The sequence below is a fragment of the Panthera tigris genome, chromosome A1, assembly GCF_018350195.1.
Source record: "Panthera tigris isolate Pti1 chromosome A1, P.tigris_Pti1_mat1.1, whole genome shotgun sequence".
Lineage (NCBI taxonomy): Eukaryota > Metazoa > Chordata > Mammalia > Carnivora > Felidae > Panthera > Panthera tigris.
The window spans coordinates 18,722,501-18,738,992 of NC_056660.1; the positions used below are offsets into that span (position 1 = coordinate 18,722,501).

The 16,492-nt window shown below is 42.5% G+C and overlaps 2 protein-coding genes and 1 pseudogene across 3 annotated transcripts in view; 2 read left to right on the plus strand and 1 right to left on the minus strand.

Moving 5' to 3' along the window:
• Positions 1-8,766, minus strand: part of MRPS31 (mitochondrial ribosomal protein S31) — a 32,958-nt gene extending 24,192 nt beyond the window's left edge. Inside the window, exons 1-2 of the mRNA XM_007097691.3 lie at positions 8,561-8,766; positions 3,432-3,716 (exon numbers count right to left, since the gene is read on the minus strand). Coding sequence (XP_007097753.1) covers positions 3,432-3,716; positions 8,561-8,685 — 410 coding nt within the window. The 5' untranslated portion in view covers positions 8,686-8,766. The remainder of the gene's footprint in view (positions 1-3,431; positions 3,717-8,560) is intronic.
• Positions 3,835-4,798, plus strand: LOC107181126 (annotated as a pseudogene).
• Positions 8,767-8,829: 63 nt separating the features above from the next.
• Positions 8,830-16,492, plus strand: part of SLC25A15 (solute carrier family 25 member 15) — a 63,555-nt gene continuing 55,892 nt past the window's right edge. Inside the window, exons 1-3 of one of the 2 annotated variants that reach the window (XM_042961564.1) lie at positions 8,832-8,891; positions 10,601-10,651; positions 15,295-15,366. The gene's annotated coding sequence lies outside the window, so the exon portion shown is untranslated. Of the gene's footprint in view, positions 8,892-10,600; positions 10,652-15,294; positions 15,367-16,492 lie in introns of both variants that reach the window. The other variant, XM_007099422.3, reaches the window with a different exon arrangement.

Below are 16,492 nucleotides of genomic sequence, written 5' to 3' on the forward strand. Positions count from 1 at the left end.
TTTCTCTCTGAAAAAAAGAAATGGTTTCCGAACAGAAATCAAATTCAGTGCAGTGTCAGGAAAACTATAGGCATGACTGCAAAACCCTCTGTTAAGATCTTAGAAAGATTATTTTTTTGAAGATTTTATTTTTAAGTAACCTCTACACCCAACCTGGGGCTTGAGCTCACAACCCCAAGATCAAGAGTTTCATGCTCCACCGAATGAGCCGGCCAGGCACCCCAAGATTTAAAATGCTGCCTCAGAGAGTCTTTCGAACAAACAGGAATTCTAAGAAACTTATGGGTTTGGTCCCACAGCCTTGCACAGGGAGCTCAATGTAGAATACGATCTTGGTTCCCAAACTATGCCCTAAGGAACCCTGGAGCACTACAGGGAAATACAGCAATCTGTCAGTGACTGAACTACTAAGGCAAGGTAGTCATGGTTTTAACACTAGACTACCGCACGCCTTTTGCTGACATCATCTTTGTGAAGATGGGTTTTCTGGCAGTTGCTATGATAAAAAGCAAGTACCCCTCAAAAGTCAATATGAAACAGGAAATGAGAGTGGCAGTGTCCAATCTGATTCCAAGGCTACATCATAAAAACAATACAAATTCCTCCCGGCTCCCTTTCTCTTGGGACACTCGCCCTAGGAACCCAGCCGCCATGCAGTGAGGAAGCCCAGGCCACACAGAGAGGCCACAGGTAGGTGTTTCTGGTAACAGTCCTGGCTAAGGTCTCAGCTAACAGCCAGCTTCAACTGTCAGAGCAATGAATGAGCAAACCTTCAGATGATTCCAGCCTCTGGACTTGCAAGTCTTCTGAGTAAGGACAGCACGGAACAGAGATTACCCTTCTCCACTGTGCTCTGCCCACACTGCTGACCCACAGAATCCATGAGCATAAAAAAATGGTTGTTTTATGCCACTAAATTTTGGGGCAACTGTTATGCAGCCACACTAACTATATCAATGGGGGTTCAGTATATAATACAAATAAAAAAACTAAAAAACAGGCCATGCATAGAGCAATGACAGTCATCATGAATCGAAGATGATTTACCCAATTCTGTGCATCTGGGATCCCTTAAAAAAAAAAAAAAAAAAAGAGTGGGGAACAAAATCATTAAAAGATACATCAAAATTTTTTTATTAAGTAAACTCTATATCCAATGTGGGGCTTGAACTCATGACTCTGAGATCAAGAGTCGCATGCTCTACCAACTGGGCCAGCCAGGCACCCTAAAAGATTCATTATTAAAAACTCAAAACAAATAGGTCTCGTTCACCAATCTTTTGATGTAGGACCAAAGCCTCTTTGAATAGAAGTTCCAACATATATCTCTTATATATACACTGCACCCATAGTACATCCTCCAAGAGTTCCAATTCTGGTTTCTTTAAAGCAGAAACATGCAGCAAGAACTTAAAAATGCTTACAAAGCAGCCTGAATGCAGAATTTTCTCACATTTTTCTACTTGTCTCATTCATACCTAGTTGGAAAGGAATTTTTAAAATTTCCTTTCCTGAGTCTTTGCAAAACATTCAGCTCATTTTAACCATTTCTATAACAGATAATTAAATTGTATAATTATAACAAAAGCACAATGGGTCACAAACAGGTCTGCAAGTTTAAAAAAAACTCTTGGTAAGTATTTTTATACATGTGTGTCTGTATTATCTAATTCTGTGTACTTTAAAAAAAAAAAAATGGGGGTGGGGGAGGGGCACCTGGGTGGCTCAGTTAACCATCTGACTTTGGCTCAGGTCCTGATTTTGAGGTTTGAGTTCAAGCCCTGTGTCGGGCTCTGTGCCGACAGCTCAGAGCCTGGAGCCTGCTTCCGATTCTGTGTCTCCCCCACTCTCTACCCCTCCCCTGCTCGCACCCTGTCTCTGTCTCTCTCTCAAAAATAAACGTTAAACAAAATTTAATAACAAAAAAATTTTTTTTAATTTTTATTTGAGAAGGAGAGTGTGTGTGTGTGCACGTGCAGGGCAGAGGAGTGGAGGGAGAGAGTGAGCAGTGGGGGGAAGAGGGGAAGAGAGATAGAAAGAGAGAGAGGGAGAGAGAGAGAGAGAATGTATCTTAAGCAGCCTCCAAGCTCAGCACAGAGCCCAGTGTGGAGCTCAATCCCATGACCCTGGGATCCTGACCTGAGCCGAAATCAAGAGCTGGTTGCTCAACCAACTGAGTCACCCAGGTGCCCCTAATTCCATATACTTTTATGTAGTAAAGTTTTATTTTGTTTCTAAAAGGGAGGAAGAGGATGGGGTACCTGGCTGGCTCAGTAGAGCATCTGACTCTTGACCTCAGGGTTATGGGTTCAAGTCCCATGTTAGGTGTAGAGATTACTTAAAAAAAGTAAAGAGAAGGAGGTAGCTTTGATGGCCACTCATTTTTTGAACTAGCTTTTTTCTTACCACCCAATTATGCTTTCCAGAGGTAGTTTTGATACAATATGATAGAGTATAGAGACAAGAAGTTTCATGAAAATATTAAGTCGTTCTGGAAGATAGGAATCTACATTATCTGTTGATTCTGCTAAGAGAAGTCAGAGATGGGGATCTTCAAGCCACATACCTTATTACTTGATTGATGTAAGAAACACCATTATTTATCTATCATTAAAACAAAACACTGTCATTGAAACCACAACACAATGCTAAGATATTACTGATTGCACTTAGAATCAATGAAGTATAATACTCTTTTGACAAGCACAAATAATTACATGTTAAGGAAATCATGTAAGTAGAGAACACTGATAATTACTGGTCAAAGGAAATCATATACAACAGTTGTAATCAACATGCTTACATTCTATCCTAGGTGGAATTTTTTAAATGGAAATTTCAAAGAAACAAGTCCTTCAGAGACACGAAGCTACTTCCAAATCAGGATATAAACAATTTGGTAATTAACAGTTTAAAGAGGCAATTAAGTGACAGTTAATAACACTGATGAATATGTAAAAGAATATGTGGAATTCTCAATTAGATCTCTACTTTTTCCTCTCTGGATTGTATGCACATGTTCCCTTCCTATTTATTTATTTTTTAACATTTATTTATTTTTGAGACAGAGAGAGACAGAGAGTGAACGGGGGAGGGGCAGAGAGAGAGGGAGACACAGAATCCGAAGCAGGCTCCAGGCTCCGAGCTGTCAGCACAGAGCCCGACGCGGGGCTCGAACTCACGGACCACGAGATCGTGACCTGAGCTGAAGTCGGACGCTTAACCAACTGAGCCACCCAGGCACCCCTTCCCTTCCTATTTAAATACAGAAGGGTAATAGTATCTTTCAAGGAAGTATTAAAGTCTCCGTGTTTACAAACTGATAATCTTCATGCAGTATCTCCCAGATCCTCTAATTTAAAATTCCTTTCTAAAAGAAAAAGGAGTTTCAAAAAGTACTTTCAACGCAGTTGAAATTCCATTCAATTTACCTCTTTTTTGGGGCATCTTCTGGAACTTTGTGAAGCCTGCCAGTTGTAGCCTCTATACTCTTAAGTTGTCTTCTATTGGGTGGCCTTGTTGTTTGTACTTTGGCTGTGCTTAATTCAACTCGCATGCCCTTAATAATACCTAACAAGTCTTTTTTTGTGTTCTCCTTCACACTCTCTTGGGTCTCTGTTTCCTTGGAAATATCACGTGTTGGAGCAGACTGCTCATCTTTCTTGTTACAGATCACGTTGTTCGTGCCAAAATATCGGTGGACTTCATTTTTTGTCCTAGAAAGATGCATTAAAGAAAAAAATGAAAAATACAATGCAAAATGATAAAGTGACTCAAAACCACTGCTTCTGTTTTAAAATTTTTCCAATTCGAACCCTTCCCTTTTGCTTTTTATTATTATTGTCAGCAACCCTAATGAAGCAATTTTAACATTTATCGAATACAGAATATGTGCCTAGTCTGGTGCAACATGTTTTATGTACATTTTCTCATACCCACATCAACTCCATAAGGCAAGTATTATCCCCATTCTAAAGATAAGGAAACTGGAAACCAGAGAAGTGAAGCGATTTACCCAAGGTCATGTAGCTTAAAGCTCACTAAGACCTAAGACACGCCGGTGAGTCACAAATGGGTACAGATGTGCTGAGATACCGATTGATCACCTTGTCCTTGCGGTAGCTGAGGGAGGCCTGGGCTGCTGGTGCACCTAACTGTTGCCTCCCTCCATTTACCTCAGGGTTTGATACAAAGATCATTGTCTATTTGTTCCATGACATTAAAAAAGGTCGCAACTTTCCGATCCGCTCTTGGCAGCGGAACGACCGCCGAGCTGCAGATTTTTGTGAAAACCCTTATGGGGAAGACCATCACTCTCCAGGCTGATCCCTCAAAAAGAAGAGAAAATGGAAAGGCCAAGATCCAGGATAAGGGAGGAATTCCTCTTGATCAGTGGAGACCGATCTCCACTGGCGGGCAACTGGAAGATGGATATACCGGGCCTGTGACAACATTCAAAAGGAGTCTACCCTTCATCTTGTGTTAAGACTTCATGGCGGTGTTAAGAAAAGGAAGAAGTCTTATACCACTCCCAGAAGAATAAGCATAAGAGAAAGAAGGTTAAGGTAGCTGTCCTGAAATACTATTAAGTGGGCGAAAATGGCAAATCAGTTGCCTTTGTCAGGAATGCCCTTCAGATGAATGTGGTGCTGGAGTTTTTAGGGCTAGCCACTTTGATAGATATTGTGACATATGCTGTCTGACCTATTGCTTCAACAAATCAAAAACAAGTAATTGTTTACAGGTTAACAAAAGACAGGAACTAACATTTAAAAAAAAAAAGGTTGCAAAACACTGACAGGGTTAGTAAATTTCAATTTATTATTTTCAAACCCCAAACTGACTGACTGCCATGTCCTTAACATGATATAATAATACCTCTTTGAAAGCTATAAACATTTCTATTAACAAAGAAAGGTTACTTTCTTTAAAAAACATGTCTGGATAGGGGCTCCTGGGTGGCTCAGTTGGTTAAGTCCACCTCTGGATTTCAGCTGAGGTTATGATCTCCCCTGCATTGGGCTCCACAATGCAGAAGTGTGCTTGGGATTCTCTCTTTCTCTCTCTGCACCCCCTCCCTCCCTCCACTCCCCCCCCCCCCACGTGTGTTCTCTCTCTCTCAAGAATAAATAATTGTTTAAAAATAAAAAAATGAAAGGGGCGCCTGGGTGGCTCAGTCAATTAAGTGGCCGAGTATTGATTTTGGCTCAGGTCATGATCTCATGGTTGTTGAGTTCGAGCCCCACGTCAGGCTCCACGCTGCAGTGTGAAGCCTACTTGGGATTCTCTCTCTGTCCCTCCCATTTTCTCTCTGTCTCTCTCTCTCTCAAAATAAGTAAAATAAACTTAAAAAATAAAACAAAAGCCATGTCTGGGTATTATTCTAATCTGATTAACTTTCTCCCTGAGCTGCGTGTCATTTAACCAATCACCATTTGTAAACTAAGCTAAAATGGAACAAAAAAAGGATATTCAGTGGCTACTTTCTGCTTTCTTCATTAGATACATTTGTGAAAAAGAACAACACAAATGATTACATCTATTTCAAATTCGTGCAAAAGATTTGCCAAATCTAAGTAACCCAAATAGCTAATTTTATTTTGTGATGTTAAAAACCTTTTGATACTTGATACTGAAGAACTTTAAAAACTAATCAATGTGTTAGATTAAGAGAGTATAACGTATGAAAAGTCATTCATTAAACACAATGAGCATCTACTTTGTGCCGAGCGCTACCCTACACACTGGTGATACATTAGTAAATAAGAATTTCATGGTCCCTATCTTTATGAAGATAACAGGTTAGAACACTGTTTCTCAAACTTCAATATGCTTAAGAGTTACCTAAGTGACTTTTAAAAAACAGGTTCTGTGGTCCAACCAAGGAACTGATTCAGTAGCTTTGAAGAGGGACTCAGAGTTTGCATTTCTAACAAGTTTCAAGTAACGCTGATGCTGCCCATCAGAGGACCACATTGGAGGAGCTATGCTACGTATGTCATTTAATCCTTACAATCTTATAGGACCGGTTTTACTATTTGTATTATAGAAGAAGAAACTGTATTATAGAAGAAACTTAACATTCAAAGATGTTAAATCAGTGGCTCTTAACCTTTAGGGATCATATGAATTACATAGGGAGCTTATTTAAAACATATTCCTGAGATTCTCAGTTGCTAAGTTTGAAATGGGGCCCAAGGACATGCCTGCATTTAACCAAGATGCCAGGTGATTCTGATATAACTCATCTCAAGACCCTACATCAGACCCTGGGTTACTTATTATACCAAGTTCTCAAAGCTTGCAAATGCGAGTACCAGGCTAGGGACTTTTTAATGAAAGACAAAATGGCTATTTCCAAAAATGTGGAACCAAATTATCTGATCCTGCTTATAAAAATTTCAGAGGTGGGGCGCCTGGCTGGCTCAGCTGGTGAAGCATGCAACTCTTGATCTCAGAGTTGTGAGTTCAAGCCCCACGTTGGGCACAAAGCCTCTTTTATATATGTGTGTGTGTGTGTGTGTGTGTATATATATAAATACACACACACACACACACACACACACACACACACACACAAATACACGCATGTATGCCAGAGGCTCAGGTGTGTGGGTGGCTCAGTCAGTTAAGCGTCCGACTCTTGATTTTGGCTTAGGTCATGATCTCAGGAGTTCATGAGATCGAGCCCCACGTCAGTTCAGTGCTGGCAGCACAGAGCCTGCTTGGGATTCTCTCTCTCCCTCTCTCTCTCTGCCCCTTTCCCGCTCCCATGATGCTCTCTCTCTCTCAAAATAAATAAATTAAAAAAAAATGACATAGGCTATCAAATCAGGCACTTAACAACTAGAATGCAAAACCAGGCACATAACTAGCATCCTCATAATCAGTACACAGGACCTTCATCATAATATCATTCACCATGTGCTACAATTCAATTTAGGAAAATGCTCTATTATTTTGTATGTACAAGTTAAATTAACATTAAAGGTGTTATAACAGAAAGGTGTCAATCAGGAGAATGAATCTCACATATAACCTCCCTCCTTCAATGTTTCCTTCCAAGGCTGTTACAAGGCTACAGAAAGTAATCTGTGTTTATTACAGGAAACTCAGGTACAGGCAGCTAACTTCATAACACTAAAATAATAAAACTCCAGTCGTAACCTCCCACTTGGGCTTGTTTCTGCTGAGAGCCTCCATCTCCTCAGCACTTCATTTAAAAAAAGAAAAAGTTGTTTAAGTTTATTTGTTTATTTTGAGAGAGACAGAGACAGCGCAAGTGGGGGAGGGGCAGGGACAGAGGGAGAGAGAGAATCCCGAGCAGGCTTCGTGCTGCCAGCACAGAGCCCAATGCGGGCGAAGAGTGAGATCGTGACCCGAGCTGAAACCCAGAGTCGGGCGCTTAACCGACTGTGCCACGCGGGCGCCCCTCCATAGCACTTCAAATCCAACACATCCAAATCCACCTTCAAGAGTCCCCTCTCCTACTGACTTTCCATTTTTCACCCTTCTGTGCCGAAGGGGCTCCTTCCCATAGTAGATATTTTGTATTTTCAAAACCGTGACGTATTGTAAAAAGCCTTCTCAAAGCTGCTCCTCATTCTTCTGTTAACGTTAATGGTACCCTAATCCTCCAAGGCAGCCAGCTGAAATCTTTTCACTACCTTACCCTTATTTCCTCATATGTCACATCATACCAATTCTACCTGTGCAATTTTTCTCCTCCATCCAGCTGTTACTTTCCATCCCCACTGCTACGAACTTGCTTAGAGCTGCACTTAACCAGACTGGCCCCAAATCGTTCTGCAGGGACTATAATGCAGTAAAATTAAGTTTTCATCATGATGAGAGTTCTCAGAGAAGAAATACCAACATAAAATATGCATAACTAGCCTCTGTTGCCTGGCTAGCTCCAACCCTTAGTTCCCCTCCACAGTTTATCAGATTTCTTTTCCAGAAAGGATACTCTGAACCTTTCTTTCCTACAATGGTTAGCTGTCCCGACTTGCTCACCCAGCGGTTACTTGTATTAATAAAGCAGTCTGTGTTACCTACACCATCTCAGCTTTACTCCACTGTACTTGAATTGCCTGCCTGGTGGAACCATAAGCTCCGTGATGGCAGGATCGTTTTTTATTAGGGACTTAACAGCAGTATTGGTACATTGTAAATACTTTCAATAATGAACCAGAGGATAAATGGAGGCTGGAATGAGACCACTATACTCTCGGCAAGTAATAAAATAAAATAAGACAACTTTACTTCTGGAGGCTGGATTGAGTGAGGGGAGAAGTGGCAAGAGGTACGAGGCGCGGTACGTAGTAGAGAGCACAGGACAGACCATGCACGTATCCGTAGCTCTGTTTCTCACTCACATATGACCTTGGGCAAGTCATTTTACCTTTCTGGGATTTCCCTTTCCTCAGATGTAAAGCAACGGCTTTTAGGACCTCGCGGGTAGTAACATCGACCCCAGGAGAAAGATCACTGAATACACCGGCGGGAGGCCAGGGGTTGCCTGAAGACCTGCGGGGCCCACAGCGCCGAAATGCGGTACCTGACCGTTCCGTGCGGAGCACCGAGTCGCACAATCGCAGCCGCCGGTGCCTCTGAGCCTCCAGGGCATAAAGGGAAGGGGGAGAGGAGGCGAAGAGGTATGATCGCGGAGACTCTTGGAAACATCGCCGAGAAGCAAACACAACCGCACGCACAACGGAGTGGCGGGTCCCTCTGCTAAACACATCCCTCGCCCTCTCTTCCGTTCCCCAGCCTGGCGCGTTCCTTCTCTTCCGGTTCCGGTGGGCAACAGGGGCGGGTAACTGCGTTCCGGACTCGCCCGCGGGCGGCCACGTTGCGTGCGCTGCTTCCAGGCGATTCTAGTCGAGGAGGTAAAATCGATGCCTGAGTTCAGCTAAAATAAGCTGGTTGAGGCAGGACCCAGATGGAGGAGGGAGGGTGTGGAGGGGGGGGGGGGAGTTACTGTGCAAATGCTACTGTGGGGGCCAGTAAAAGGAGGCGGAGAACTGACCTTACTGGGCGGTTTTGGGGGAGAGGATCCACAGCGTTCATCACATCCTCTAGATGATCTGTAGCCACCAAGGTTAAAAAAGAAAAATTACCATAGGACACGCTGCCCGATAAATTAGTATTTCTTTTCAGGCACTGTTCTTGATGTAGAGTCAAGACACGTGAGACATACATGTTTCGTCTTTTCAAAAATGGTTTTACGGATAGAAATCTGCAAGAGAAAGGCTTGACTTTTTCCTGCCCTTCGTGAAGGCAGTGAACAGTGGATGAGCGGTGATCAAACCTGGAAGTGCGTGAGCATAAACCCTCTGGGAAGATGCCAGCTAATAGGTCACATGGGAACCTCTGGCTTAATGTTTAAGTTTATCATTTTTTTTCAGTTAAAAAAATTTTAATGTTTATATTTGAGAGAGAGAGACAGACAGACAGAGCATAAGCGGGGGAGGGGAGAGAGAGAGGGAGATACAGAATCTGAAGCAGGCTCCAGGTTCTGAGCTGTCAGCACAGAGCCAGATGCGGGGCTCCAGCTGTGAGATTGTGACTTAAGCCGAAGTTGGAGGCTTAACCGACTGAGCCACCCAGGTGCCCATATTTTTTTAATTAAAAATTTATATTTTATTTTATTTTTGAGAGGGAGGATCAGAGAGAGAATCTTAAGGAGGCTCTGCACCGTCAACGCAGACCCCCAACCAGGGTCTTAAATTCACAAGCCCGTGAGATCATGACCTGAGCTGAAACCAAGAGTCGGTGGCTCAACTGGCTGAACCATCCAGGTGCCCCTATTTATTTATGTTGAGAAAGATAGAGAGAAAGCTTGTGCACACACTCCAGGGGCAGAGAGAGAGAGGGAGGGAGAATCCTAAGCAGGCTCTGCGCTGCCAGTGCTATGGGTGCTGAGCCCAACTCAGAGCTGGAACCCAGGAACCTGTGAGATCATGACCTGAGCTGAAATTAAGAATCAGATGCTTAACCAGCTGGGCCACCCAGGCACCCAGGAACCTCTAGCTTAGAGTTACACATGGGCAGTTGAATGCTGACACTATCTTTTCCCCCACAACTTCAAAAAAGAATCAAGATTGGTGGCAAATTTTTTGTAAGCTGAAATACAGAAGCGTGCACAAATCATAAACATGTTGAGGAAAAAGTGCTTAATGAATTATCTCAGAATGAATTTGCCCATGTGAACCACCACCCAGATCAAGACATAGAATATTATCAAGAGAGTATACTTAATTTGATATCACTTGATATCTGGTTGAAAATCCATCCATGAGTGTAATAGTCCATTAAAATCACATTAAATTTTTTTTTAATGTTTATTTATTTTTGAGAGGCGGGGGAGGGGCAGAAAGAGGGAGACACGGAATCCAAAGCAGGCTTCAGGCTCTGAGCTGTCAGCACAGAGTCTGATTCGGGGCTCCAACTCACAAATCGCGAGATCATGGCCTAAGCCGAAGTTGGGCGTTTAACCGACTGAGCCACCCAGGGACCCCCAAGTCACATTTAATAGTTACTTCATCCTTTTTCCAATTTCTTATAATAACCCTAACTTTTTTTTTTTTCTTTTAAGGTTGACAAAGGGGACTGAAACCGCCATCTCAGATTCACAGCTTCTCTGGAGGTATATCCTGTCCCAATTATCCTGATCCTAGTCAACTCTACTGCACTATCCATCCTGTACATTCCTTAACCTCCTTCATTGGGGCAGATAGGCTGTGACCTGTATGAGAGTACCGGGCTGAAGGTCACAAGCAGGGATTGAAATTCAGCCTTGCTCAACTCTCTGACTCCTTCAACTGTCACTTTCCAAAAGAGGCCTTCTTTGACTTCTGTAGCCTCCTGTGCCATCCAGTCACACTCTCTGGCAGGGATTACTGCTGTCTACCAGTCCCCGTTTGCTTCTTCCTCTGGAGCTTTAAGCTCAACACATGGCCACAGCAGAGACCTCATTTCCCAGCCTCCCTTGCAGGCAGGTATGTCTGCATCTAATCAATAGAATGTGAGTAGAGGTGATGTGCCCTTAAAAACGGGCACAAATTCCCCACAACCTTTTTCTCCTTCCTCCTAATTGGAATATAGGCCAGATGATAGGAGCTGAAGCAGCTAGGGGATGGAGAGATGAAGGATTTCGGAGATGAGGATGACAGCCATCCTACCTCTGTCCTTACCCACCTCCTCCACACAGTCACAAAGAAAGGGGAGGGGGGAACCACTTCCATGTTATTTAAATGTATTTTTGAGTTTCTTTGTGGCAGGTAGTCTAGATTGTACCTTATCTAAGGTACCCTCTATGTCAAAACCTTGTTTCATTTTCTACAGAGTATCACTAAGTGAAATTTATCCCATATTTATATGCTTAAATGCTTACTATCTCACTCTGACAGAATGTGTGTTCCATGAAGGAATGGACTTTGTCTTAGTCACTGCTGCAATCCCAGTTCCTAGAACCATGCCTGTCATATAATAGATGCTCACATTCGGTGAATAAATAATTTCCAAGTGCAAAGGGAAAAAAAAAAGGTGCGGAGAGTTTAAGTAATTTGCCCAACTTTCTGCAGCTAGTCAATGGCAGAGCTAGATTCAAATTCAGAGCCAGTTAACTCTGATATTCTTGTTCATTTTGGAATACTTGACAGTTTAGGATTTTACTCACGCATAAAAGTCACGTGGAGGCACTTACTGATATACATTACTGAGTAGCTCAGAAGATCTGAATCTGAGATTCAGCACCTCAGGTGATTCTGGTGCTGGTCTTCAGACAAAACTTTGAGATATGCTGCAATGACCCTGTGGCATATTTAGCTGTTCATAGCTCTGTATACACTTAAAATGCACATAAAGAAAAAGTGTTGTAATTGGTGCAGCATTAAAGCAACTAGTCAGATTATTACTTTGCAGGAACATCAGAGTCATTATGCTGTGTGAACAGAGTCAGATCAAAGAGACCGCACTGTATGATTCCACTTATATAACAATGTGAAGAAGACAAAGCTCTAGGGACAGAAATCAGATCGAAAGTTACCAGGAGTCGCAGTCACGCTGGAGAACAGGATGGAGGTTTCTCAAAAAACCAAAAATCGAACTGCCCTATGATCCGGCAATTGCACTATCAGGTATTTACTCAAAGGGTACAAAAATACAGATTCGAAGGGGTACGTGCACCCCACTGTTGACAGCATCAGCAGTAGCCCATCTATGTAGAGAGCCCAAATATCCATCGACTGATGAATAGATAAAGAAGATGCAGTGTGTACAATGATATATTACTCAGCTATCAAAAAGAATGAAATTATGTCATTCGCAACGATGCGGATGGAGCTAGAATGTATTATGCTAAGCGAAATAGGTCAATCAGAGAAAGACAAACGCGGTGTGATTTCACTCCTATGTGGAATTTAAGAACTAAAACAGATGAACGCACGGGGGGGGGGGGGGAGGGAAGAGAACAGAGAGAAACAAACCATAAGAGACTCTTAACAATAGAGAACAAATTAAGGGTTGATGGAGAGAGGTGGTTGGGGGATGGGCTAGATGGGTGATGGGTACTAAGGAAGGCACTTGTGATGAGCACTGAGTGTTGTATGTAAGTGGTGAATCACTGAATTCTACTCCTGAAACCAATATTGCACTGTATGTCAACTAAAATTTAAATCACAAAGAAAAAAATAAAATAACAATGGTAAAAAAAAAACATTACCTCGAGGTGGAGCTGGGAGGAGATGACTGAGTATGACAGAATATGACGGAACCTTTTGAACTTATTGAAATATTGTATATCTTGACTCTGGTGGAGGTTGTAGCTTTTCACAGTTACCAAAACTTAAAAACTTGTACACCTAAAATGTGTGAATTTTGCTGTGTATAAATGATACCTCAACAAACCTGACTTTAACACAAAAGGTAATTAAAGCAGTTCTAACTGGCCACAAATTAAGCCACAGGAGAATTTGAGTACATCCTAAGAAAAAGAAAAATAAACCTATCCTTTGAAGAAACATAACTTGTGCAATTGTCCAGAGCAGTCATTTATGAGAGCAACAGAAATGTAGCCTGACAGTAGAGAATGTTTTCCCTCCTTCTTCTATTCTGGCATTGACTCACCATTTTCTTCTCAGTGCCTCCTTGAAATGCACTTTCTAGAACACTGTACCTTTGGCAAGAGAGAGCAAATCAACTGAAATAGGTCCTGATATACACCAGTGACTTCTTCCTAAATGCCTCATGAAATTCTACACTAATTGACTCAATAAGCCTTCCATGAAAAGAAAAAACAAAATTATTCTATATTTCAGTTATCAATTGCTGCATAACAGATCGCCCCAAAAAAGTGGCTTAAAACAACAGTTTATTCTCTCTCACAGTTCTGTGGCTCACTGGGCTCAGCCGGTGTTTTCCACTTGGGGTCTGTCATGTGGTTGCAGTCAGAGAGCAGCTAGTTTGGGTTGGATGTCCCAGATGTTGTTTTTTTTTTTAATTTAAATGTTTGTTTATTTTGAGAGAGAGAGAGAGAGAGAGACAGCGCAAGGGGGAAGGGGCAGAGAGAGAGGGAGACACAGACTCTGAGCTGTCAGCACAGAGCCAATGCAGGGCTTGAGCTCACAAATCATGAGATTATGACCGGAGTTGAAGTCGGATGCTTAACTGACTGAGCCACCCAGGCATCCTTGCCCCAGATGGTTTTTTTTTTTTTTTTTTATTCACATAGCTGATGGTGCAGCTGGGATGGCTGGAAGAAACAGGGCCTGGCTGAGTAATATTCTCTCTGTCTCTCTCTGGCTTGCTCTCTCTCCACATGGCCTCTGAAGTGTAGCAGAATATGCTACCCTAAAATATGCCACTTCGGTATAAAGATCATCTTGAGCTGTGGACACTTAAGAAGCAAATCCAAGTGGAGCTCTCTACCTTCCCCCTACTTGCCTAAAAACAAGGCATAAATTTGTGAAGGTGTTCCCCCTTCCTTCTCTCCCAGGAAGGACAAAAGTTAATCACTGAATACAACCCTAGACCCTGGTCAGCCCGGAGATGACGCTGAAGAAATCCACATAACTGACTGTACTAACTAGCCCTTATCTTACGTGAGCTCCCTCACGTATTTGCCTTTTTATGATTTGCTGGCCTAGAAAGGCCTAGTCCTTTGCCTTGGTGTTGTCACTTCTCTGAAATTGCACTGCTGTTTTGTTAACATGCTACCTAAGCCCAAATTCTAACCACACCTTTGAGTTACTCATCTCTGAGGGCTCCCATGTGTATGTGTAGTATACACATTAATAAACTTCTATTTGTTTTTGTCTTCTTAACCTGTCTGTTATCACTCTAATTTACAGGGTCCCAGCCATTGAACCTAAGATGAGTAGAGGGAGAAGAGATCTTTTTCCTCCCCTACCCTCTCTACCTGGCTAGCTTGGGCTTCCTTACAGCATGGCATCTTAGAGTATTTGAGTTTTTCACATAGAAACGTGCTTGCCTTACAGTGTGTGTTCCAAGAGACCCAGGCTAACTCTGCACAACTTTTTAGTACCTAGCATTGGAAATTACATAGTATCACTTCTGTGACATTCTGTTGGTAAGAAAAGAGTTGCAGGGCCACCTGATTCTAAGGAAGGGAACTATACTTCCCTTTGAATGCCAGGAGTGGCTCATTGGGATCACCTTTGGGGACTTGCTTCCACCTCCTGACAAACTTTTAATTAAGTCCATTCATTTTATCAGCCTACTCTGCTGTCCTGTTTAGTCTTTTTTTTTTTTTTAATTTCCAACCATCTTGATTTTTTTTTTAAGTTTATTTATTTATTTTGAGAGAGGGACAGACAGTGTGAGCAGGGGAGGAGCAGAGAGAGGAAGAGAGAGAGAATCCCAAGCATGCTCTATGCTGTCAGTGCAGAGCCCGATGTGGGGCTTGAACCCACAAACCATGAGATCACGACCTGAGCCGAAGTCAACAGGCAGAGGCTCAACCGACTGAGCCACGCAGGTGCCCCCTGATGGTCTTCTAAGAACTTCGTATTTCAGTTTATATAAAATTTTACAATGAACGATCACATACATTATTTAATTTGATTACCGTGGTAATAATTGAGTCAGGCAGGTCAAGGGTTTTATGCCCAGTGTTGTAATGGGAAAAATGAGCCTCAGAGAAGTTAGGGGACTCACCCGAAGTCACATGACTAGTAACTGCCAGCCTGGAGCCTGCTGACTAACCAGGGCTCTTGGCTGGCTCTCATGCCTGCTTAATGGCATGTTTGTGTTCCTTTGGCATCTTTCCAGGCTGAATGTCAAAGTCCACTTGACAACATCCAGGTGCTGGTGTCAGCAAAGCCATGCTTCTGGATTAGTGTGGTAAGACAAATTTTATTTTTTTTAATTGTTAAAAAATTTTTAATGTTTATTTATTTTTGAGAGAGAGAGAGACACAGAGCAAGAGCGGGGGAGGGGCAGAGAGAGAGAGGGAGACACAGAATCGGAAGCAGGCTCCAGGCTTTGAGCTGTCAGCCCAGAGCCTGATGCGGGACTTGAACCCACAAATCGCGAGATTATGACCTGAGCCGAAGTCGCTCAACCAACTGGGCCACCCAGGTGCCCCTGTGTGGTAAGACAAATTTTAAAAAAGCAAAGGAAATTTTAGGGACCTATCCACTAGAGACTGTCCATTTTAATGAAAATGTACTTCCGATGAAGATTGTAGGTGTTGATTGTGCTATTTAAAAGAAAAGGCTTCTTGATTTTGATTTTGTAAAATATGAGATAACCCTTTTGAAAAAAGTAGCAGTAAGTTTGCCATTATGCACTAATGTTAGAGCTGATGCCAAAGTAACCTAAAATAATACATAGGCAAGTCATGAGTGCTCAAAGGGTAGTGAAGAAAATACTCTGCCTTTTGAGGTTTCAAATATTTGTTTTTTTGTTTTTTTTTTTTAATTTTTTTTTTAACATTTTATTTATTTTTGAGACAGGGAGAGACAGAGCATGAACAGGGGAGGGTCAGAGAGAGGGAGACACAGAATCCGAAACAGGCTCCAGGCTCTGAGCTGTCAGCACAGAGCCCGACGCGGGGCTTGAACTCACGGACCGTGAGATCGTGACCTGAGCCGAAGTCGGATGCTTAACCGACTGAGCCACCCAGGCGCCCCGAGGTTTCAAATATTTGTATTGGTGATATTGTTTAGTGTTGGTGGTTGACAAGGCCAAGCAAATGTCAAAGTCAACAAAAAAAGGATATCCTGTTACATGTTACAGAGTTAACTTCATAGGTCTCCTTACCTCCTTAATACCCGGAGACAGCTGAGACAGGGCCCGGTACTATAAGCAGATAAAACTATTTGAAATGTGCCATGAGACATAGACCACCCACAAAATTCTCATAATTAGAGAAAAATAATGCAGGGCCTCAGGTGCCTTATCTGTGGAAAGGGAATAATAATAGCATCTATCTTCAAGGTGGCTGTGAGGATTAAGTGGGTTAAAA